Raw genomic sequence first — 23,357 nt, forward strand, 5'->3', positions numbered from 1 at the left:
ATTTATGTAGATTTTATGTTCTTATCAGAAAGTGGATATTATATTGCACTCCAAAAATATTTACTTTAGTTTTCTAACCTTAAAATTCCTTATAATTTACTATGTATGGCCCATTTAGCTTCTGATACTTAAAAATAAAATACCTTTACTACTAAAAGAAACTTTAAATTAGAAAGCATATTTGAGATTCTTTTGTTGCCCTTTGGATTGAGAGTCCATGCCAGATTGTCTAGACATCCAAGTTAAAGTATTTGTGCAGTTCTTTCAGCACTGGCGAATGAGCTTGCTCAATTGTACAATTCCAGGAAGGCGCTCGGCCTTAGGGGAGTGCTGTGTTTCCAACGGTGTGTTTCTCTTCACATTACTTTCTTGCTTCACATTACCTTGTGTGCACATGCTGCCTGTGTTCTGTATTTGAGTGTGTGCGTATCATATCAGCATTGGAGGTGCATCTGCAAGTTCTCTATCCCCAGGCACAATAAATAAAAATGTCTACATTTGTTCTCATTGTAATTTATCGCTGTTTCAAGCAAAAAGAATTCAAGTAGTTCGTAGGAACATAAACCATTGAGTATCATCAGCTTCTGAACACAGAAGGAGCATAGTTTTCACTTTAATGATTACTTTTCTAGAAGTTTGTCCTAAGACTCTGTTCAGATGTTAGCAAAAGATGCTCAGGCAGAGGGCTTTGACTCATGCTCAGATCCGTGGATTAAATGACGTTAGCGCTTATTGCTGTTGCCACTGCTGCAGAAAACGCCGTCAGATGGGTTGAGTCGCTCTTGTGACTAGTGTGTGAGTGGCGCTACGTGTGGTATCAGGGGTTCTTATACAAAGGCAATTTTAGCTTCACACACACACTGGCCCTTTCCCAAATATGCTTATTTTGAAATTATAACATTTTCTGCCTTTTATATTCTTATTTTGGTTTCTTATTAGCTGTAAAGTTCATATGGCAAGTGCAAAACATAGCTATGTTGTTCATACTTTAACATCCACTCACGGGGTCTGGTGAAGGCATTATGTCCTCTGAGGTTTGTTTCTGGAATTCCTCTGAAACCTATAGAAACCAAAACAGAAATGAGACAACTCAGAGACTGTTAGCATTTAGTTTCTCTGTGGTCTCCTGCTGTTTTCTTTTTTTCCGCCACACTGGAAAATACAAAGCATTTTTTTCTCTGACTCTAGAGCATATGTTCAGTAGCAACCATCATTTCTTGTAGGATTAGACCAGAAGGAGCCCCGGCCTGAGCTTTAGTGTTTGTTTGAGTCCATCCCTCTGCAGACAGCAGTGCTTCCAGAGCTTCTGCACAAACGGCATAAGATTTACTCAAGTACTCCCTTTCCCTGAGAGGTGCAGTGCCGAGGCCCAGTCACCCCGACGGAGAGCTTGCTGTGTGCGCAGCCACTGTACTCTCAGAGGGAACCCAGACAGTACGTTAGGGTGTAGCAGCTTTATTTCACATTCGTGAAGTCCATGCATGCAAGGCACAAAGACAAAGCCATTGACTGCCCAGCTCCTGACAAAGCTTTACCATAACTTGCCTAGGACACCAAGGCCCCTTGAAACACTTGACTGGTGGGCCCCAATCAGGTGAGGATCGCTGCCCTGGCTGTCACTCACTGGCCTCATGCACACTCACGCCTGGCTTGGTCCTGTAGGTATAAATGCATTTTGTTTTAGGACAGAGACAGTGAAGACTAAAGATTTTTTTGTCTTTTTATACACATACCGTAATCACAGAATCTAATTTTATTCTTTTCCCTAGATTCATTCTTCCTCTGAAGGTTTTCCTCATTTTTTTATTTTAGGAAGAATTACATTTTTGTCTTCTCTATCTGATGAGCTATGATAGAAAGTCTCACATTTTTATCTAAAATGAGAACAGAATCTTGCTGTAGACAGACAGCAGGGCTTTGTTTTATTGAAACAAGAGTATTAAAACTCATAGCAATAGCTCAGTGATAGACCTTTGCCTACCATACACAAGGCCATGGGTTCAATCCCACTGCAAAATAAATAATAAGTTAGCATACTTGGAATCACAGCACTGCTGGCAACTTCAGGTTTAACCCATGACCTCAAGTCCTTGGCCTTTACCCTTCATTCTGCTTTCTTAGAAGTGTGGACTTGCCGGGCAGTGGTGGTACACGCCTTTAATCCCAGCACTTGGGAGGCAGAGACAGACGGATTTCTGAGTTCGAGGCCAGCCTGGTCTACAGAGTGAGTTCCAGGACAGCCAGGACTACACAGAGAAACCCTGTCTCGAAAAAACAAAACAAAAAAAAAAAAAAGAAGTGCGGACTCTTTGTTTCATCTCACAGAGGCTGTGTGCCATGCTTTAGACAGACACCTTATACACGCCGAAGACTCTCCACAGGTGGAAATGACTATAGCCAGTGGTAGCGTGAGCAAGGCTGAGGCTCACCTGCTCCCACACAGCCTCCACAGTGGTTTCAAGATGCACTTAATTCTGCATTGCCCCCAAGCCAAGAATCTCACTGTAGCTGTTAGACTATGCTATTGTTTTATATAGGAGAGTTGGGGAGGCAGGAATACAGCACCCTGACATACAGGGCTCCTTCCTGCACTGCAGACTCCTGACTTGACATGCCTAAAATTCAAGACTCAAAAGATATGCTGGGAACTTTAAAAATCAGCCTCTGGATGGTCAGGTGAACCATCTAGCCAGTATACTAGCCTGGAGCAGATTTGATAGCGAGTGTTGCTACCAAGTTTCTCTCTCTCTCTCTCTTTCTCTCTCTCTCTCTCTCTCTCTCTCTCTCTCTCTCTCTCTCTCTCTCTTTCTCTCTCTCTTTCTCTCTCTCTCTCTCTCTCTCGTTTGTTTGTATAGTTGTTTATTTGTTTTTAGAGACAGGGTCCCTTTCTGTGGCCCTGATTGTCCTAGAACTCACTGTGTCCTGCCTCTGTCTCCGGAGCGCTGGGATTTAAGGCATGCACCACACCACTACGCCCAGCTAAATTACTACTGTTTAGCATCTTCATTCAGTGACCAAATTTATTTACCATAAATTTATTTATAAAATGTCTTACATACAACCAACACATCTCAAACTCATGCTCTTAAAATGTCAGTTTAAACTTTTTATAATCTATAGCTTTCTTGTTACATCTTATTTTACAGAAAGACAGGTTATAGGAATGTGCTGTAATTCCTGAGGCTGTAACTTACTGTGCTGAAATACAAAAGTTCTGCAGAGTGTCAGGTGAACCACAAAGAAGCCTTCCTGGTTCCTGGTACCTCTCTTGTCCTTGGCAATGTTGGTAGCTTCTGAAATAGTTTTCCTTGGCACCGACAGAGTAATATTCCAATATTTTAGTAATAATGTTGAGTAGTCACATAAAACATGGCTTATAGTTTATAAAACTGTACTGTGTGCTAAATACAAAGAATGCAATACTCAGAGGGCTGAGGTTTGTGTTTCCCACTCAGCAGTTGATTCCTTGTTGGTTCCTGTTTCTGGCTGTGTGCTGTTAGACACATCCTAAGATTGGAACATTTGAGGATTTCTTCTTCCTGTCGGTGGCAATAGAGGGGCAGTGCCTTACAGCTGCCCTAGGCTGCGTCGTCACTAGAAGTTCTCCGTGCCCCACTCTAATCTTCCTCAGACTCAGAATGCTGAACATCTCCAGCCTCCTGCTTCAGTCACCTCTCCAGAGGAGTGCCGGGCTCTGAGATAGTGTTACCAGGAAGTACTGAGTCATGTTGCTCTTCAGTGATTGGGGACACTTGCTTTTTCTGCCAAGCAAGTCGTGTGTGAAGAGGAGTGAGTGACAGAGTCATGAGCTGGACAAGGCATCGCAGTCTCTATAACCAACATAAATCAGTACATTTGCCTGTATAAAATGTAAAAAGGGTAGTCAGTCATGACTGAGAATGTTCCAGCACACATGAGCAGTGTTACGATTGGTCCGTTATTCCAGAAGTGGATGGTGATTTTATTTCTTAGTGAAATCTGTGTATTTAGGGAAGATTCAGAGTTAAGAGTCATGGTCCATAGTATGCTAGTGAAATTTGGTTTCTTACATTAAGTGCAGGATTATTAAAGATTCTGGCTGTGGTAATGGCCAGGAACTGAGTTTACATTGATGTGAGAGCACCAGTCGTGGTAAATAAGGTTGCTTGCTTAACTGAGGCTTTCATGCTCTTGGTTTCAGACACTGGCTTTCATGGCAGGCTCGTTCATTGTGAAGGCAGTGAAAGGCAGATGTTAGCAGCGAGGGGAGAGCGGAGGAGGAGCTGGAGAAAGAAGCACAGAGCAGAGTGAGAAGTCAGGACAGAGGCATGCGGAGAGCAAATGACCCAGAAAAGATCCAGAGAGAGGAACTGGTGAGACAGCAGAAAGCACAGATAGCCGCGGTGCCTCCATCATGGACAGACGTCCATCTGCTTCAAGTTTGCCACCTCACTCTGTTCAACATGAAATTTACTCTTACATGTCCTTTGGAAAAGGCCCTTCCTGCCTAGAATAATAAAATCCTTTAACTGACTCCTTGTGATTGTGAGAGTCCTTGAGTCTGAACCAGTTGCTAGCAGACAGCAAGTGTTACATACCAGATTTCATGTCAGCCCAGTGGGCTGATTTGGTTGGTTGAATGTTCTTTCATTTTGTTTTGTTTTTGCTTTCGTAAAATGCAGGCTTTTTCTAAGTAAGGTTAGAAAGACATTTAATAAAAGGTTATCAGAGAAAAGGACAAAGACAGTCTTCTAGAAGGTTTTTTTTTTCTCCTCTGTATCATTTACCCAACAACTTTCTGCTTTAGAATTGGTACGCTGTAGTAGGTCACATGTAGTAGTTGGCACGCTGTATGTAGTTGGTGGCATTCTCCTCTATAATGGCATATTTCCTTGTGTATGAAGCTGAAACAGTTGGAGAAATCAGATTTTTAGGAGAAACTAGAGTCCGTGTTCTTTCTATGGAAGCAGCAGAGTATTCTAAGCTTCCTGTGAAGAAAGGCTAGGGTCAGACACTGCCCAGAGGCTCCCTCACAGTGTGGATGCTACTTGGTTTGTGGGTGCTGACTTCAGTTTTGAAAGAATGTTTAGAACATGTTTTACAAGCATTAACATGAACCTTCTCAGACTTGAGATAGCAAGTTGAACATCTTCATGCTCATCCTACTTTTAGTATGTCACGTGAATAAACTTTATTATTGGAGTTAAATAAAATGTCCATTTTCTTTGACTTTGTACATTTTTATGTTTTGAAATACTTCTTTTTAGATTTCTATGAGATATGTTCTTGTGTTTTCTGGGCTCATTAATTCTCTTTTGTTTTATCACTTAATTGGGGAATGCTATTGTATCTTAAAACTCAGAGGGTCAGCAAGGTGGTTCAGTGATTAAAGAATTCAGTCCTTGGAACCCAAGTGACAGAATCAAAACCAGTTCCAAAAGTTGTCCTCTAAGCTCTATATACTACACACATGCACTCATGCACACATGTGTGCACATTTTCCCTCTCTCTCTCTCTCTCTCTCTCTCTCTCTCTCTCTCTCTCTCAATCAGTCAATAGATAACAAAGGACAAAAGTACAAATAAAACAAATACCTGGAATTTCTTATCTTGCTGCCCAGATTGGTTTCCTATAAGAGTAATAGTAATAAAGCTTTTTAGATTTCTGCTGCCCAGTTCAGGAAATTCCAGTCAGTGGTCCAAGTATGTTTTTGGTGTTTATCTCCAAAGGACAGCCTAAGGCATAAACAAAAAGCAAGATAATTATAAAAGTTAGATATTTGGATTTGTGAGCACTTTTCTCAAGGTGCTGGTCTCTTCTCAGCCTCTGTTGCCGATTCTCTTCTTCCTCCTCCTCCTCCCCCTCCTCCTCCTCCTCCCCCTCCTCCTCCTCCTCCTCCTCCTCCTCCTTCCCCTCCTCCTCCTCTTTCCGTTACAGGCATTTGTGCAAAGTCATCTTTATAGAGAAATAACCCTTTACACCTTATTCGGGTGAATATCTCATACTTCAGTTAATAGTACTCTGTATAATACACCATTTTTTAATCTCTTTAAGACCAAGTAAAGGAGAGGCCATCACAGTAAACAATTCATTGCCCTTTGGCATAGCTATAAAACAGCTGTCAGTGAACTTGAAACCAAGCCATATCTGTCAATGGAAAAATAGCTGAGTCTTCTTGGATATTCAATTTGTCAAACATACTGCTTTTGAATTACTCAGGCCACATGCCATAGGATGTCCAAAGATGTTTTGTGGCTCAAAAATCTTAATTATTTGAGGAAAAGAAATTTTTCTCATTTGGGCATAGGGAAGAAAATTAAAAGCAAGCTGACTTTTTATCTTTAGTTTAGAGCCACCAGGGCTACACAGAGCCTGTCTCAAAACCAAACAATAACTAAAAGGTTATTTCAAGCCATTTGCGTTGCATATTCCTGTTTTAGCAGCATCAGTTTGAGGCTAGAGTTCAGGGCCAGCCTTGACAGTATAGCCAGCCATATGGGAGTTCAAGATCACCTCCAAGTACATAGTAAATTTGGGGCTACCTAAGACCTTGCTTCAAACCCCACCTCCAAAAAAACAAAAACCTGTGGAACTACAGCCACACAGTGGGATGCTTGTGTAATATGTACAAGGCAATGAATTCCTTCCCCAACACCATGGGGTGAGGGGGTATACCTTAGTAGAAGATAATATTGGCTGCACGTCTACTGTAAAATACTTTGTACCGTTGAGTGACACACATTAAAGAAAAAACAATGAAGTCACACACTCAGTACTATCCTGTGTTTTAGCCACAAGACTAGTAGTGTAGTGACTAGTTTTAGAAGAAGTTAATTTGAGAAAAAGCTACAATCAAAATTATGCCTTCTGATGTCTTACAGTTTCTTTTTACCTTTGAAGTAGAGAAGCATGCTAAGGGATGAGTGCATTTTATAAAGGTTTTGAGGGCTACTTCAAGCCTAGTCTAAGTTGAAAAATTAGCAACTTGACTCCATTTTTACCACCTTGGAATTTCATTCTCTCCTTTGAAAGAAGTGTGAGAAAAGCACTATTTTTTAGTGCACACTCCAGCTATGTACAGAAGTTTATCATCTTAGGACGGCATTTCTTAACCCATGGGTCTTGACCCTTTCACAAGCTGTTATCTAAGACCATTGGAAAACACAGATATTTACATTACAATTCATAAAAGCAGCAAAATTACAGTTATGAAGTAGTAACAAAAATAATTTATGGTTGGGGTCACCACAGGATGAGGACCTATATTACAGGGTCCCAGCATGAGGAGGGTTGAGAACCACTGTCTCACAATTAGGAATACTCCACTTTTATTGTTTCAAGCCATCTGAAACTCCAAAATCCAAAGGGGGAAAAAAGTTCAGAATGTGAGCGAGCCTGCTCAGGTTGCCTCCGTCCTACCAGTGTTTGATTTGGATGAAATAAAGAGTAGAAAATCTGCCATTTTCCGTTCTGGATCATAAGCTGCCACAGCCTACTGGTAATGTTCTTTGGCATCTGTTATTTTATGGCTCCTAAGAGCTATTATTTTGGAGGCTCTTGAGGCTCAAGATAGGTTCGATCTGAGCTGTGATACTATTGTCTTCAAAAGAAGGATGGTTCTGAGCTTACAGTGTGATTGACACTGGACTGTTGTTTTAAAGCTGGGGAGTGGAATGTGATGGTTTGTATATGCTTGGCCCATGGGATGGCACTGTAAGGAGGTGTGGCCTTGTTGGAGTGGGTGTGTCACTGTGGGTGTGGGCTTTTAAGCTAGGAAGTCAGTATTCTCTTAGCAGCCTTCAGATTAAGATGTAGAACTCTTAGCTTCTCTTGTTCTATGCTTGCCTGGATGTTGCCATGTTCCTGCCTTAATGATAATGGACTGAATTTCTGAACCTGTAAGATAGCCTCAATTAAATGTCCTTATAAGACTTACCTTGGTCATGGTGTCTGTTCACAGCAGTAAAACCCTAACTAAGACGGAAGTTGGTGTGACTGTCTTCTGTTGGTCCTCTTTATCACTTCCTGTTGCTTTCTCATTTTGTGCCACTTACTGAACATCTTTAGTTGCTTCTGTCTGTCTGGACCAGTTTATTCATTAACCAGTTTCAATCTGAACATGACTTCTTGACTTCAGTATAGAAAGGAAGTTGCGTAATTCTTTGGAAAGATGAACCGTTTCGATTTGAGGGATACATTGGGACATCATAGCCAGTGTCTATTCGGGTTTCATGGCACCTACTGTTAAGTAATTTGAATCTTACCCACCTAAGGTTAAATTTCCCCTAGATAAAATACCTTTTATTTTTTAAATGCATAGCTGGGGGGTGGGGGGCTGAAAAGATAATTCAGTAAAGTATTTGCCACATAAGCATGAAGACGCACAAGCCACTGGACCTGAGTTTGACCCCAGCACCCCCATGAAAAGCTTGGTGAGATGCTGGCTCATATTTGTAATTAAGGATGTGCACATTTCTGGAGCTAAGTGAGGCCCAGCTTCCAGTTAGAGACAGTCCACACACACACACACACACACACACGCACACACGCACTGCTCTTCACATGAACCCCAAAGCTCTCTGTGACCCAAGTCCCAAAGGACGAACTGCTCTCTCTTGGCCTTTAAAAACACCAGGCATGCATGCACACCGTTCACAGACATTCTTGCAGGCAAAACACTCATAATACATAAAATAAAATTATTTAAAAACCAAGGTGGATGGCTCTACAGGAATAACACCCAAGGTTAGACTCCACATATGCACGTGCACGCACGTGCACACACACACGTTCATACCCACACATCTTCCTACCCATACATGCATACACAGCAAATAAATAATGCAATCAGGTTTTTCCCCCCCCCTTTGTGTCCTTAGCATGGCAAAAGTGGGGAGGGCTATGCTGATGATAATGATTTTTTTTAATTGAATAAAACTTTCTATGACTTATGCCCTTTGATAAGGTCTCTGCACTGGGCCAGTGATGGATTAGCCCACCTCTGGCTGTGTGTCCTGACTTTGGATCCCGGCCCCTTCCTTGGGACACTAGAGCTTGATTTAGTGTCACTCCTACAGTTATTTCTTTTGCACAGTGACACTTTGCTTTAGTCAAAAGTGAATGAGTTGATCTCTTCTGCTTGTTTTAAAACACCAGCTCTAAACCCGTAAGCAGATTATCCATTCATGTTATTAGGGACTATTGTTTTTCATTACAAATTACTGTGGAAGCCAGCATGGCTGGGCTTTTGACGTAATGCTATGAGGTTGTAACAGCCCACGCCGTTCCAGTTAAGAAGGCAATGAAAATGGAATTCTTTCCCCACCCAGAGTCTTTTCCATCCCAACTTCAGTCAGAGGGGACAGCAGAGCTTCATCAGTGCGTCCCAGTGGCCATTCTTGGATGCCTCTGTCTCCACCCCTACCTTAGCCCCTGACCTAGGCATCCTTCCTTAACCCAGCAGCTGCATACCCAGGGCAGCTGCTTTAGGAGATGGCCCGATCTGCACCTAGCCAAGCACTCCAGGCTTGTATTGCCCAGATCTCTGGAGTACCTTCCCTCCTGTCCTCTGGTGCCTTCCGCTCTCCACCACCCAATTTCCAGTTAAACTTTTTATATTCTTGTCACCTTTCAAGGGTCTCATGTATGCTAGGCAGCTGTGCCACCAAACCACACTCCAGCCTAACATGGTTTTGCGTATTTTTATGTACTTATACTCCTGATTTTAAATACTATCACATAATTCTGTTGGTTTTCAGTAGGCTGGCAGGGAAACTGCCATTATTTCTTGGAGTTGCTTTAAAATGAGGAAATCAGATCCAGAATGATCACTAGAAACAGTTGGCAGCTTCATACAGGGCTGTTGTGTGTTGGGGCTGGGTGAAGCTCACAGAGACTATCAAATCTATGGACTCAAGTCTCTAAGAGCTGAGGTTTTAGCAGTGTAAAGTGCTTCGTGTGTGCATGTGTGTGTGTGTGTGTGTGTGTGTGTGTTCAAAGCTATGGGGTTTAGTGTGGATTAATTACAGTAATTATAGTTTTATTCATAAATCACCATACCATAAAACTAGTTACCTTCCAGTACTCTTAAGTCTTTCCCAGTGTAGTTCCCCCACTGCCCCTCACAAACAAGGGCCTTTCAAACAGATCCTGGAGGCAGGGGTGGGGGAGGGGGGAGCATAGAACACTTGCCTAGTGTGTGCAAGGTCTCAGACTCAATCCCCAGCCCCAGGGATAAGTAAATGTCATGAGAAATGACATATTATGTTGTGGCTTGCTAGAATATAATCTGGGACAATAACTGGTGGTCAGTCATGTCAAAAGTCAGCGAGTTCAATTTCTAAGTGAACATCTGTCAACACTGAAAGTCACCTGCCAAATGCCCAGGGCTTGGCCACCGTGAAATATTGCATGCTCGTGAACAGTTCATGTTCATCTGCTCTGAGCATCTATAAACTGTCCTGATTTCTTCTAGGAACTAAGAGAAATACATAGTAAACAGCAACTCCAGAAGCAGAAGTCCATTGAGGCAGAGCGGCTGAAACAAAAAGAGCAAGAGAGGAAGAGCTTGGACTTAGAAAAGCAAAAGGAAGAAGCTCAGAGGTGAGTGACCTCAGGGCCTATGGCATTCGGTCTTCGGTTCTCAAATGGTTACTGTACCAGAAAAGCCACCTTCCTTCCTTAATGTGTGTGTGGGCAAACAGACATATGTGCCGTTTAAATCTCTGCAAGTGCACGTACGCCGCCCCCTGAAGTGTTTGGTTATTCCCAGTGCTCTCCTGTGCAGACAATGGAAGTAGACAAGAAAATTGGGACGCTTGGTTAGTTCATTTGCATGCCAATGACCAAAAGAGATTTCCAGTTCACAGCCTCCTAATAACAGTGATGGTCTAAGTGCAAGGTTTGAAAGCACAGCCCCTAGTCTGCTGCCACAAGCTTCTCCAGAGCACCAGGAATTCGTCTCTCTGCCTCCTCTCTTGTTTACTGCAACTGCAAATTAAACTGGAGTACAAAAGGTGGAGATCGGCCGCCACTGCCTGGAACACAAACACACGTTTGTTTGTTCTCTTTAGCTATTTGTGCCTGTTTTTTTTTACCTTGTCCATGTAACATTCTGTAGTCACTGTAGAAATTTGTTTGCTACTTTTTAGTTCATGGGTTTGTGCTATTTGGAATTCAGTTAATTTAGAGTGCAGGAAACTAGAATGACCAAATGTCCAGGGAGATGGTGCTGGTTCAGTGACCCTGCACAAATCTGTCAGCCTGCTATGTGCTGGGCATGTAGGACCGTTGGAGCTCATTTTGTGTTTGTATGTTTTTATTCTTAATGCCAGGGCTCTTCTACAAGTTTATTGGACTGGGTACTTATGTTATTGTACTATTTCCCTTTACATTGGACACAATGTATATGTTGACTGCATCAAACTCATTTTTTTAACTGTGTGTGTATGTGTGTGTGTATTTACACAGGCTTGTGTCACTATGCATTAATGGAAGTCAGAATATCTTTCAAAAGTTGATTCTCTTCTACCACATAGGTTCTGCAGATCAAACTTCTCAGACTTGGATGTGAGGGCTTTTATCAACTGAGCCATCTCCCTGGCCCCCAGTTGTCATTGTCTATGAAATGCTTTTATTACTAATGTTGCAACATAAAGCTGTACTCCTACAGAGTATAAACTGAGTATACTACTCTACAAATAGAATATGTGATATATATTCTAATAGTATCTAAAACTTAACTTAAGAAATCTCTTACTTTTTTTACCCTCTAATAAATGTGCTTAGATGTTTTTTTTCTGAGGGGTGGGGGTGTTATTGAGACAGTTTCTCTATAGTCCTGACTGTCCTAGCCTTGATTGTCCTGGAACTCACTGTATAGACCAGGTGGGCCTTGAAATTGCAGAGATCCTCCTTCCTGTACTAGGATTAAAGACAAACCCAACATATAGCTTTTTTATGCTTTTTAGAAAACATTGTATGGGGCTGGAAAGATGGCTCAGTGGTGTTAAGTGCTAGTGGTTTTTTTTTTATTTTTAATTTATTTCTATTTTATGGGCATTGATTGGTGTTTTAAAGCCTTCATGTACATCTGCATGAGAAAGGGCATCAGATCCCCCAGCACTAGCTTTTTTTTAGAGTGCATGTCGATCTGTACACAGTGAATGTTGTGCTCTCAGGCCAGGAGAGGGCAGTGAACCCTGTGGCTCTGGGGTCACAAATGGCTGTTAACTGTCATGTGGGTGCTGGGAACCAAGAGTTCTGCAAGAACAGCAAGTGCTGTTAGCCACTGCGCCATCTCACCAGCCCCAGAAGTCAGCTAATGTGTTCCGCCTTCAGGTTTGGGAGCCAAATGTATGCATGTGAGCACGGTGTGTCCTGTGCGTGTGAGCACAGTGCATCCTGCCTGGGGGAACCTGTGAGACTCTACTCATGCGCTACTCACGCTCTCACAGAAGCAGCAGCGTCCAGGCACAGCATGGTGGCTAGTCTCACTTTCATAAAATGTATGTTCATCTGTGCTCTGTGGTTTTCAATCAATTATATCAGTTACTATCAGTTAATATCAATTGAGATGTACTTCTTCTTAGTCTTATAGCCACTTTGTGAAATATATCAGTTTTCTTTCTGTGTGTGTCTGTGTGTATGTGTGTGTGTGTGTGCGTGGTTTTTATTTTAAGTCATACAATTTCATTTTGCTCAGTCAGAGCCCCGAGAACCCGTTTTTGTGGATCCTATTACCTGTGAAGAGCCACCCACATTCCCTCGATGTTTAGCAGCTCTACCTAGAGGAGGCCTTTTGGGTGAGGGGGTGATGGGGAAGACTTGAGTCAGAGTTGATTCCTCGCTGCAATCAAGCATCTTTGTTGGCAGACGAGTTCAGGAAAGGGACAAGCAATGGCTGGAGCATGCGCAGCAGGAGGAGCAGTCGCGCCCTCGGAAACCCCACGAGGAGGACAAACTGAAAAGGGAAGACAGTGTCAAGAAGAAGGAGGTGGAAGAGAGAGCCAAACCAGAAGTGCAAGACAAGCAGAGTCGGCTTTTTCATCCACATCAAGAGCCAGCTAAGCCTGCTGTCCAGACACCCTGGTCTTCTACAGGTATCAGAAGGGGCTGAGGTGCCGGGCCCTGTCACTGTCACCTCCGTGTGTGTCTGTGAAGCAGACAGTGTCATCTCCCAAGAGCCTCTGTCTATGCCTAATCATGATCTGCCTTGAGTACTGGTTTCTGGGGACAGGTTCTCTGTAGACCAGGCTGGCCTCAGACTCAGAGATCTGCTTGCCTCTGTCTCCTGAGTGCTGGGATTAAAGGCGTGTGCTACCATGAGCTACCTTGCTTACAGTAAGAGCTGAGATGTCTGTCTCTGTCTGGATACTATGGCTCTTACTACCCAGGTATGCACAGGTAGCCCCTCTGATATCTAGGAGCCCCCTGCAGGCCTGATCCAAGTAACATGAACCCTATTTGTATATATGTTACAAACACTGAACTTGACATTTTGAAAAAAAAAAATCACTTAACTGTTTCTCTAGTTTGTTATTTTCTTCTGAAGTTACTGAGCTATGTCAACTGTTTTTTTGTCTACACTGGGTTTTGTGCCTTTTGAAAAGTGTAAATCTGAGTTTTTACACTTTGAATACAACTTGCCTCTTTTAAAAAGTAAGTAAATAAATAAAAGGCTGGCCTTAATTAATAAAAGCTATCCCTTAAATAGTATCAGCTGCAAGCTAAAATGTATTTTCAAAATTCTTAGCCACTATGATATACAGAAAGCAACAAGTACCCTGACACCATCTCATAACCGGTTTGTTTGCTCTCTGAGCTCACAGATGGGCGAGGGGAGGGAAGCATAGTGTTGGTCAGGGACCATCCCTTCCTAAGGTGGGAGGACTTGGGCTTGGACATGTAGGGAGTCCAGGGCGACAGAGGAGAGGTGAACTTACTGTCTGGTTCTACTGTGGTCTGAAGAGGAATTATCAGTCCTTTAATCTCCAAGTCCCTGTGCCTCCTTAGTGTGAACTAAGGATTCGTTTTCCCCCTTAGGTCTCTAGGAACCTTTGCATCTCACACAGATCAAGGCTACATAGAGATAACAGTCTACCTCACTGTTCTTCAGATACAATGAGTGTCAAGTTACGTGCAACTTGTGTGTAGGACAATCCAAAAGGCTATAATTAACTGTTAGCCAAGGTCCAAGAGTGTCCTCTGCCTAAATACATCTTAATTTTTTTTATTTGATTTAAAGTCTAAGTTATTTTCATTAGGATACACCCTCAGGCTTATTCTTTCCCCAGAAATGCAGAAGACTCAGTTCAGCAGGGTCATGAGGATGTTATGTGAAGTCAGTACTTAGGTTTATGTGATCCTGTTAAGTGCCCCAGAGACCAACATTTGCCTGTTTATGTGGAAGGTTGTGTTTCTCTTCCTCTTCCCCTACAAGAATGCTCTCTGGCTAACTAGATCTGCTGTCATATATGAGCAACGCCCTGGGTGGGGAGCAGAGCCTGTTGATGATTTACAGATGTGCATTGCTAGAGCCCACACCACGAGGCAGAGAAAGGCTCTCTGGGCTGTCTCACCCACCACGTTCAGTCCTGGCAGCATGTTTGTGGAATCTACTGATGAACTCCACATGGTCTTAGATGCTTCTGTCAGAGTCCACTCTCCTCTGGCATTCCGTGTGTGTTTCAGAAATTCCCTGAATGGGTGGAAATATTTTCAATATAAGGCAGACTGTAGCACTAATGGCTGTCCACCTTGGCATGTGTCAGTGCTTCCTATAATGTGTCCCTCTTCTTCCCAAACAGAGAAAGGCCCACTTACAATTTCTGCACAGGAGAGTGTAAAAGTGGTGTATTACCGAGCGCTGTACCCCTTTGAATCCAGAAGTCACGATGAAATCACCATCCAGCCAGGAGATATAGTCATGGTAAGAAAGATGGCAGCCAATATGTGTCAGCGATGGCCTTCTGTTCGCGTTTGGCACTTTGTGACACAATTAGGAAACCTCCAACAAGCATGCATATCAAAATGCAAGTTCTCTTTCAAAGGTGTATCTTAGTAGCACTTTAAATACAGTGTTCAAAGCGTTCCCTTAGTGTATTTTTAATCTTACAATTGACTGATGGTGTCTGAGGCTAGCACTAGTTACATACTATGAAGAGTTGTTAAAAAATAGTTACAAATGCAGAATTCCTTTATCCTCAGCTGCCCATAAGAACGTTTATACCTTTGAGCCAAAGTGTTTGGAGGCTGTCTGGTTTTGTTTTTAAGTAATGGAGTAAATATGGAGAATCTGAATTACTATTTAGAAAATTAACAAACATGTTCAGTCTTGCTTTGTTGCAGTTTATACTTTGTGTATATTAACAATTTAATAGTCTTCAAATTGTAACATTATATAAGAACTTGTTTTAAGAAGAGAATAAAGCACTGTGGTTGATCTAGTTATTTTCTAACTGACAACTTAAATTCTTGATTAACTTAGAAGTAACTGAAAGTGAAGGTCTGAGAGACAAATGTGTTTTTCATACTAGGGTATTAAAAAGTGATCTGTGTTTTAATGAGAAACTATTGCTTTAGTGCAGGACCCACCATCTTTGCAGCCTGCAGTAACTCTGGCTGCTCCTCCTGGGGTTGGCTAGCTAACACCGTCTGATTTGATGAGTAGAGCTTAGATGTACTCTTAAGGTGCAACGTCTCATTAAACATCTTTTGCCTTGCTTTTAAACCTTTGCTTTCCTGGTGGAGGTTAAAGGGGAATGGGTAAGTGCCCCCTGTCAGGAAGTCCACCTCCCACTCTGTGTCTTGTTCTTTGAATTACTTTACCTGTGTAAGTGAGCAGGTCTTTGGATGTTGTGGCAGTGAAACCATGTTGGGGTTTGTACCACCGAGTTGTGCTGCACAGAAAAGTATACATGGTGAGGGTTTGTGTTGCCAGCTTGTCCGTCTGCTGGGCTCTGCAGAACAGTCTGTAGGTTCTTTACTTGACAGGGTTCTGCCTCACACCAGGAGTTCCAGGTCCGTTAAACTGAAAGTGAAACATATGAAAATTTTACAAGAGATTAGAATGATTTCCTAGCTTACAAAACCAACCTACTTACTGACTGACTGACACAGATTTCTTGTAGCTCAGGCTAGCCTCAAGCTCACTATGTAGCCCAGGCTGGCCTTAAACTCATGGCTGTCCTACCTCTACACCTAAGATGCATGAGCATTAAAACAGTGGAGCCCAACAGGCTAATTGTGACTCTCTTGTCATTGCGTAACCCAGGCTCACTCACTTTTGTCAGCACTGTGACCATCAGCTTCTCAGACTCCTCAGATCTTCTTTGAAACCAGCAGGCTTACACTTTAGTCACCATGCTTCCCCTTGGGATGTAGGGAGTCTTGGTAGGATTGGGGAGCCTTACAGATACTTTGCTTTAAGAATCTCTTTGCTGGGCTGGAGAGATGGCTCAGTGGTTAAGAGCACTGACTGTTCTTACAGAGGTCCTGAGTTCAATTACCAGCAACCACATGGTGGCTTACAACCACCTGTAATGAGATCTGATGCCCTCTTCTGGAGTGTCTGAGGACAGTGACAGTGTACTCATATACATAAAATAAATAATTCTTAAAAAAAAAAAAAAAGAATCTCTTTGCTTTTAGACCAGTTGCTCCCAAACTATTTTTTCACTGTTAACGATTTAATGTAGCATCTTGTGTGTTGCCATATTCTGAATGTTTGATTATACAAAGAAATAGAAAATAAGGTCTGCCATTCAAATATTTAGATCCTTTTTGGAAAAGGCATGAGAAACAGATGAACCCAGGCTTCGATGAAGTTGCCCATGACTGTCTAGTAACCCAGAAACTTAAAGAGGAAAGCAATCTGTGAACTGATTTGGGGGTCTTCAGACTGAGGCTGCCTAACTGACCATCTCCATGTCTAAGGCTTAGAGCGTTAGCAATAAATGGCCTCTCTTCTGATGTGACCTTCATTCGCCATCCCTGGCGGAAGAAGTTTAACGTCTATCATGCATTGCCCAAACAATTGGATGAGCAATGAGAGAGACTTCACTCACCGCCATTTTTGTTAAGCTTTATGTGAGGACCACACAGCAGATGGACATCTGAATGCTGGTGCCAAGCAGCATCAGGTGTGTTAGAATTACTCAGGGAGTCTCAAAAAAGTAACTGATGGCAAGATAGCTAAGGAAAGGGGCCTGCCGTGCAAGCCTGACCCTACCTGTCTGATTCCTGTAACCACAGAAAGCTGGAAGGAGAGAATCAGTTCCACAAAGCTCTTCTCCAGCTCCCACATGCTCCCTGCCAATCCCACCTTTACCACCACTGCCACCGTCTCTGTGAACCACCTCCACCTACCACACACTCTTATATACGTAAAGCTCTTTCTGTCTGTCCTTCTATTCTGTCTGTCTGTCCGTCCTTTCTTTCTTCGTTTCATCTATGCCTTGCTTAGGCCATAGACATTCAAGGAATTTTCAGTTCAGATACACAGTTCAGAATTCTCTGTAGCCCTTTCATTAGGGAATGAGTTTCAGGAGCCAGTGATGTAGCCCCACCCCTTTGTTGTGTCAGAACTTATCCTAAATTGTTTTTAGAAAACAATTCAAAGTCCCAGGGTTTCTTTCATTCACAGTTACCAGCTACCTAGTCATTTGTCTGAAAGCCTTCCTGTAAATGCTACCCTTACCCTGCCTCCTCTTCCCCAGCACTGGGGTCACAGACGTGTGACACCACTCCTGGCTTTTTTGTGGGGCTCAGGTCCTCATGCCTGTGTGGCAATAGATTGCGTTCTTTTTCTACTTGTGGAAACAAAACTACAGAGTAAGTTCCAGGACAGCCAGGGCACACAGAAAAACCCTGTCTTGGAAAACAAACAAAATAGCAACAACAAAAACTATTTTGCAGGGGACTGTAGAGACGGCTCAGTGATTAAGACTACTGGCTGTTCCTCCAGAGAACCCACGTTCAATTTCCAGCACCCACGTGGCAACTCACACCTGTCTGTAACTTAAGTTACAGGGCTTTTGACACCATCACACAGACATACATGCTAGCAAAACACCAATAAACATACATACATACATACATACATACATACATACATACATACTATATTAAAAAAAACCTTTTTCTTCCACCTTCTTTAGATTTCCACAGTCTTACCATCCGAGCTCAGCTTTTTTCACAGTTGGTCTGGGTGTCACTGCTGATGAGAGAGGCTAGTGTACACATTTCAAATAAGTTTTATGGAGCCAGGCTCATGCATTCACATGCTGTCTACAGCCTCTTGTATGCTACCTCAGCAGGCTTGCTTAGTTACACTAAAGGAAAAACTCCCTGTTCTCTAGGCTCGTACCTTAGAGAAGACAAGCAGGCAAAATACCCATGCACAAAAATTTAAAAATAAAGCTAGGAATAGAGCTGCCATATGACTCACCTGTGCCACTCCTGGGCATATATGTATAGGACTCTATGCTATTCCACAAGCTGCTGGCCCCTCTGTGTCCACTGTTCCCAAGAGCTGTGGCATCCACGTAGGTAGGTGTCCATCAGCCGATTGGTGGAGAACAACAGTGTGGAACTCACACAGTGGAGTCGGGAAGAACTGAGAATAGTTATCCTGAGTAAGACAAACCCAGGCACGGGAGGCCGAGAGCCGAGTGTCCTGTGGCTCCCAGCCTGGAACCTTCAGCTTTGCCTGTTCAACTTGTGGTGGCTGTAGAACCCAGGAAACAAAGGGGTCGCTGGGGTAGAGATGACTGGGGAGAGCGGCTAGTAGGGTGTAAGTGATCTGAAAGTATTGGTGGGGGTGCAGGAGGAGTGCTGGCGGTGGAGAGGTTAAGTCCGGAATGGGGGTGGAGGAAGGGGTGCAGGAGGAGTGCTGGCGGTGGAGAGGTTAAGTCCGGAATGGGGGTGGAGGATGGGAAAGGTCAGAGGATGCTGAGGAGGTCAGCATGAAAGTTAAAATGAAGGTGCATGGAAATCTACCAGCTATTGTAAGCCAGTTTAAGAAATGTAAATTAAGGCTTGGAGAAATTGCTCAGTAGTTAAGAGCACTCCCTACTCTTCCAGAAGACCCAAATTCAGTTATAAACTAGCTTTGAGCCAAGCACCCATACAGGCAATTCTTAGCCACCTGTAACTGTTGCTGCAAGAGATCTGATCTCATCCCCCAGCCTCCAAGGGCACACATGCATGCGTGCATCCCTGTGCTCACATAAACACACAAATTTTTTAAGTGGAAAAAAAAAAGTAAGAGTTTGAAGGAATGGTTGGATAATGTACCCCAGGGCAGGAGAGGGTAAGGAATGGACCCAGAGTCCCACGGTCTGCCTTCAAGTCATATGCCCCTCACCTAAAGCTCTCTCACTGGGCTCCATCTCCTAAAGGCTCTTCCACTCCTGATGAAGACGGTAGCACATGGCCAGGAATGTCATTCGAGGTCTTAAAGACCCAATTATAATAGAACCTTCCCGGGAACCCAAGTTGGCAATTTAAGAAAAACCAGAGCTCCCTAGTGAAATGGTAGTCAGTGCACATATACTCGTTAGAACCCAAGTTTTAGCCAAACTGGTTTCAGTCTGAACTAACCACTGTGTTCACCTGACTTTCACAGGCAGCAGGTACAGTAGGCAGTGTTAGTGCTGTTTCGTAGACTACCTCTGAGCCAAATCCCAGAAATGTGAACAGAATCTAGGGTCTGGGCTTCAATTCCATGACATTCTATCAGAATTACTCCCAGAGAAATCAGGACTGATGGGACAGACCTAGTTAGATAAATCATACTATGACTAAACTTGTTCAGTAAGAAGCATGCGAACCTTCTCTAAAAGCTTTAAAGCCACAGTGGGGAGTGTGCTCTGTGTGAAAGTCTGCCAGAGCTTGCCATGGTTTATGTGCTTAACCAAACTCAAGAAGAAATGTCGAATTTTCATGTTGACCCTCCGTTTTCCAAGTGGCTAAGTGTTAAGAATGAACTCCTGCCAGGCAGTGGTGGCACACGCCTTTAATCCCAGCACTTGAGAGGCAGAGGCAGGTGGATTTCTGAGTTCAAGGCCAGCCTGGTCTACAGAGTAAGTTCCAGGACAGCCAGGACTACACAGAGAAACCCTGTCTCGAAAAACCAAAAAAAAAAAAACCAACAACAAAAAAAACAAAACCAAAAACAAACAAAAAAAAAGAGCTGATCCCGTGAGAGTAAGTTGGAATTCCTGAGACCCTGGGCCGTTGTTGAGGGCAGTAAGTTTCTTCGGCTAAAAGTGAAGCCCGTGATGATGTCATCATCGCCTTGGAGACAGGAACTCTTGTTGGTGAAGCTGCCTCTGAGCTCAGGGTCCCTGCCCTAGCTCCTGAGGATACTCTGAGGTTCAGTGTGGCTTCTGTCCTTGCTGCTGGCAGCCTGGGTGTGGTTTCTCAGTTGGAGTTGGAGCTAGACCTTTCCTTGAGATGTGGGGTCAGACATTGTCTTGGGACTCCTGATTTGATTCCTTATGTCCCCCAAAGTCTCATTAACCAGGCCCAGGGATGACAATTGATCGGAGGTTGTGGCGATATCAAGCGGTTAGCATTTGTAGCAGTAAACGTTCCAGAATGGCAGTAATCAGATACTAAATGGATCCCTACAGATGACCCTAGCAAGAAAGTTAACCAGAAGTAACAGGCTTCCGGAGCAGAGAACCAAAGCTTGTTTAGAGTGAACGAGGTTGAAACAAAATACCACAACCAACATTTAGATACAAGAACACCATATAAAGTCAGAGTTGGATTTTTAAAATTGTATTTTTAAACTTTTTTATGTGCCAGGCAGAGTTACAAAGACTTAATCCCAGCACTCGGGAGGCAGAGGCAGGCAGATCTCTGAGTTCCATGCTAGCCTGGTCTACAGAGTGAGTTCTAGGACAGCCAGGGCTACACAGAGACCCTGTCTGAAAAACAAAACAACCAGAAAGATGCATCCATACTAAGACAGGCATGTTATAGACAAAGAAACTGAGGCATCCAGAAGTTAAACTTGCCCGGTTTGTACAGTTGCAGCTACAGAACCTGCCTTAAGTTTGAGGCAGTGTGTACACAGGGCCCTGGATTTCATCGTTTTGTGTTTGATATAAACTCCTGACTCCCCCACCTGACTCTCCTTTAGTCCTAAGGTGGAGGTCAGAGAGCTTAGCCACCAAACCTACTCGGGATGCTAGTGTGCTTGGTTGGGAGCAGCCGTGTTTCCAGTGCCCAGCACTTGCATGTGGTGTGAACCCATTGGTAAGCATAGACCAGGAGGACAGAGCAGCACCAAAGTAAATCCAAGCAGAACACGGTTATTTATAAATAACTGGGCTGCCTGGAAAAAGGGAAGAACCAGACAGAGGAGGGAGTTGACTGGGAAGCGTGCTTGTACCTGTGTGAGTGTGGGTAACAGTGACCAAAACAGAAAAGCAAAGCCAGCCCCCTTGGAGGTAATTCGCGTGACCCGAAGGTCCTCCTTTTCCTGTGGAGAGTTCTCAGCCTTAGGTTACTTTTTAGAGAGATGGCTCAGCAGTCAGGAGCACCTGCTGCCCTTCAGTGGACACAGGTCTGGTTCAAGTTTTCTGTTTAGACCTACCCTGTTCCTGTGGTTGTTTGGAAAGTCAGTGAAGTGTCAGATGGCCTCAGCTCTAGGCCACGTGTACAGGCATAAGAATAGGACTCACTGGACTTTGGTACTGGAGCCAGCTCTCTGACTGTGTGCTCTATCCTGAAGAGTCATCTCCCGGTGCCCGTTAGGCTGGGGGCTAGCTATAGGGATATGTAGGATGACTTGGGCCATTTTGAATGCTTCCTTTGGGGCAGAACTAAGGTCAAACACAAGCACTAGATGCACTTTGCAGAGTAGATGACCCCTCTGAAATTTTTCAGCAGAAGGCTCTATTCTTTGTGGAATGTTGTGGATTTTAAAATGACAGCCTCTAAGGGAATGCAAGTGGGGACACTGAGTAAGTGCTTTCATCTCCTCTTCTTGTGTCTGTGGGGCTCTCAGGTGGCTGCTGTTTTGTTTTTATCCTCCTTGTCTCTATGCTGAAAAATGCTTAGTTAGTGGAGGTTTTAGAATGCTAACTTTTCGTTGATTGCACTCCTTGCTTGAAAAAGCAGGTCAAATTATCATTACTAATTGCATGACTTCCTGAGTACTGAAGCCTGTCAGATGGATTCACAGTTCAGAGTATCGGGCGCTTTGAGGTAGATGTCTAAGGACCTACGGTGAGGCACTTTATCTCATCTCCCACTGGGAGCCCAGGAGAGAAAAGGCCAGAGTAGGAACATGCTTTGCAGAGCTTGCCACTTCCTGGGCACTGAGACTAAGATGAGAACTGTCTGTGCCATGTGTCAGTCAGGGGCAGAGGCTTGTGGCTTTGTTGTGGTGGGGTGATTTATGTGTTCAAGGGTTGGTTGTTTTCTATTTAAGTGAAACATTGTGACTTCCCTCAGGTGGATGAAAGCCAGACTGGAGAGCCAGGATGGCTCGGAGGAGAGCTGAAAGGGAAGACGGGATGGTTCCCAGCAAACTACGCAGAGAAGATTCCAGAAAATGAGGTTCCCACTCCAGCCAAACCAGTGACCGATCTGACATCTGCCCCTGCCCCCAAACTGGCTCTGCGTGAGACCCCTGCTCCTTTGCCGGTGACCTCTTCTGAGCCCTCCACAACCCCCAACAACTGGGCAGACTTCAGTTCCACGTACGTGTTCATGTGCTGTCCTTGACACTTTGTAGAGTCTTGAGTTGTTCCTCTTTGAAAGGGAGATGGTATGTGTTTGTGCCCCTTCCTCTGGCTGGCCCACTGACAACAGGGTTGTTGGCTTCTCAATTAGATTTAGTAATACCATTGCCAAACAGATTTACCAGGGTGTAAAATAAAGTCAGCTACAGTTTGTTCCATTATTATCTGTATTTTTCATTTGGGGGAAGAAATGGAGAAATACAACTTCCTAATAATTCATGTTGACAGTCATGTCCGTCAGCAAAAAAAAAAAAAAAAATTAGTAATTTCCTGCAGGCTGGGAAATGATGCTATTTTGTTAGCCAGGAACTAAAATTGCAACCGGTCATGTGTTTTGGAATAAGACAGAAAACTGTTTCTACAGAACATTTCTGCTGAGCAAGTGTATAGTGTAGAGAAGTGTGTATACCCTTGCCCACTCTGAGGAGCTCTGTCCTTGGTCATCAGAAAATGGCCTTCGGCAAACAGCATGTAAGCAGAGGTGAAGCCACTGTAGTGCCAAGGAAGTGTTACTCTATAGGGCAAGGTTTTATAGAAAGCAGCAAGCAGGGAGAGAGAGGGAGGCTCGCGTTCTCTCTCTCTCTCTCTCTCTCTCTCTCTCTCTCTCTCTCTCTCTCT

At 43.6% G+C, this 23,357-nt stretch overlaps 1 protein-coding gene across 3 annotated transcripts in view; it reads left to right on the top strand.

Moving 5' to 3' along the window:
• Positions 1 to 23,357, top strand: part of Itsn1 (intersectin 1) — a 183,781-nt gene that overhangs the window by 95,574 nt on the left and 64,850 nt on the right. For 2 of the 3 annotated variants that reach the window (XM_028756410.1, XM_028756412.1), the window contains exons 17-20: positions 10,454 to 10,581; positions 12,853 to 13,079; positions 14,787 to 14,908; positions 22,450 to 22,697. In XM_028756410.1, the coding sequence (XP_028612243.1) occupies positions 10,454 to 10,581; positions 12,853 to 13,079; positions 14,787 to 14,908; positions 22,450 to 22,697 (725 nt within the window). Of the gene's footprint in view, positions 1 to 4,180; positions 4,514 to 10,453; positions 10,582 to 12,852; positions 13,080 to 14,786; positions 14,909 to 22,449; positions 22,698 to 23,357 lie in introns of those variants that run through there. The other variant, XM_028756411.1, reaches the window with a different exon arrangement.

This window comes from Grammomys surdaster, unplaced genomic scaffold (genome assembly GCF_004785775.1).
Source record: "Grammomys surdaster isolate TR1022 unplaced genomic scaffold, NIH_TR_1.0 126118, whole genome shotgun sequence".
Lineage (NCBI taxonomy): Eukaryota > Metazoa > Chordata > Mammalia > Rodentia > Muridae > Grammomys > Grammomys surdaster.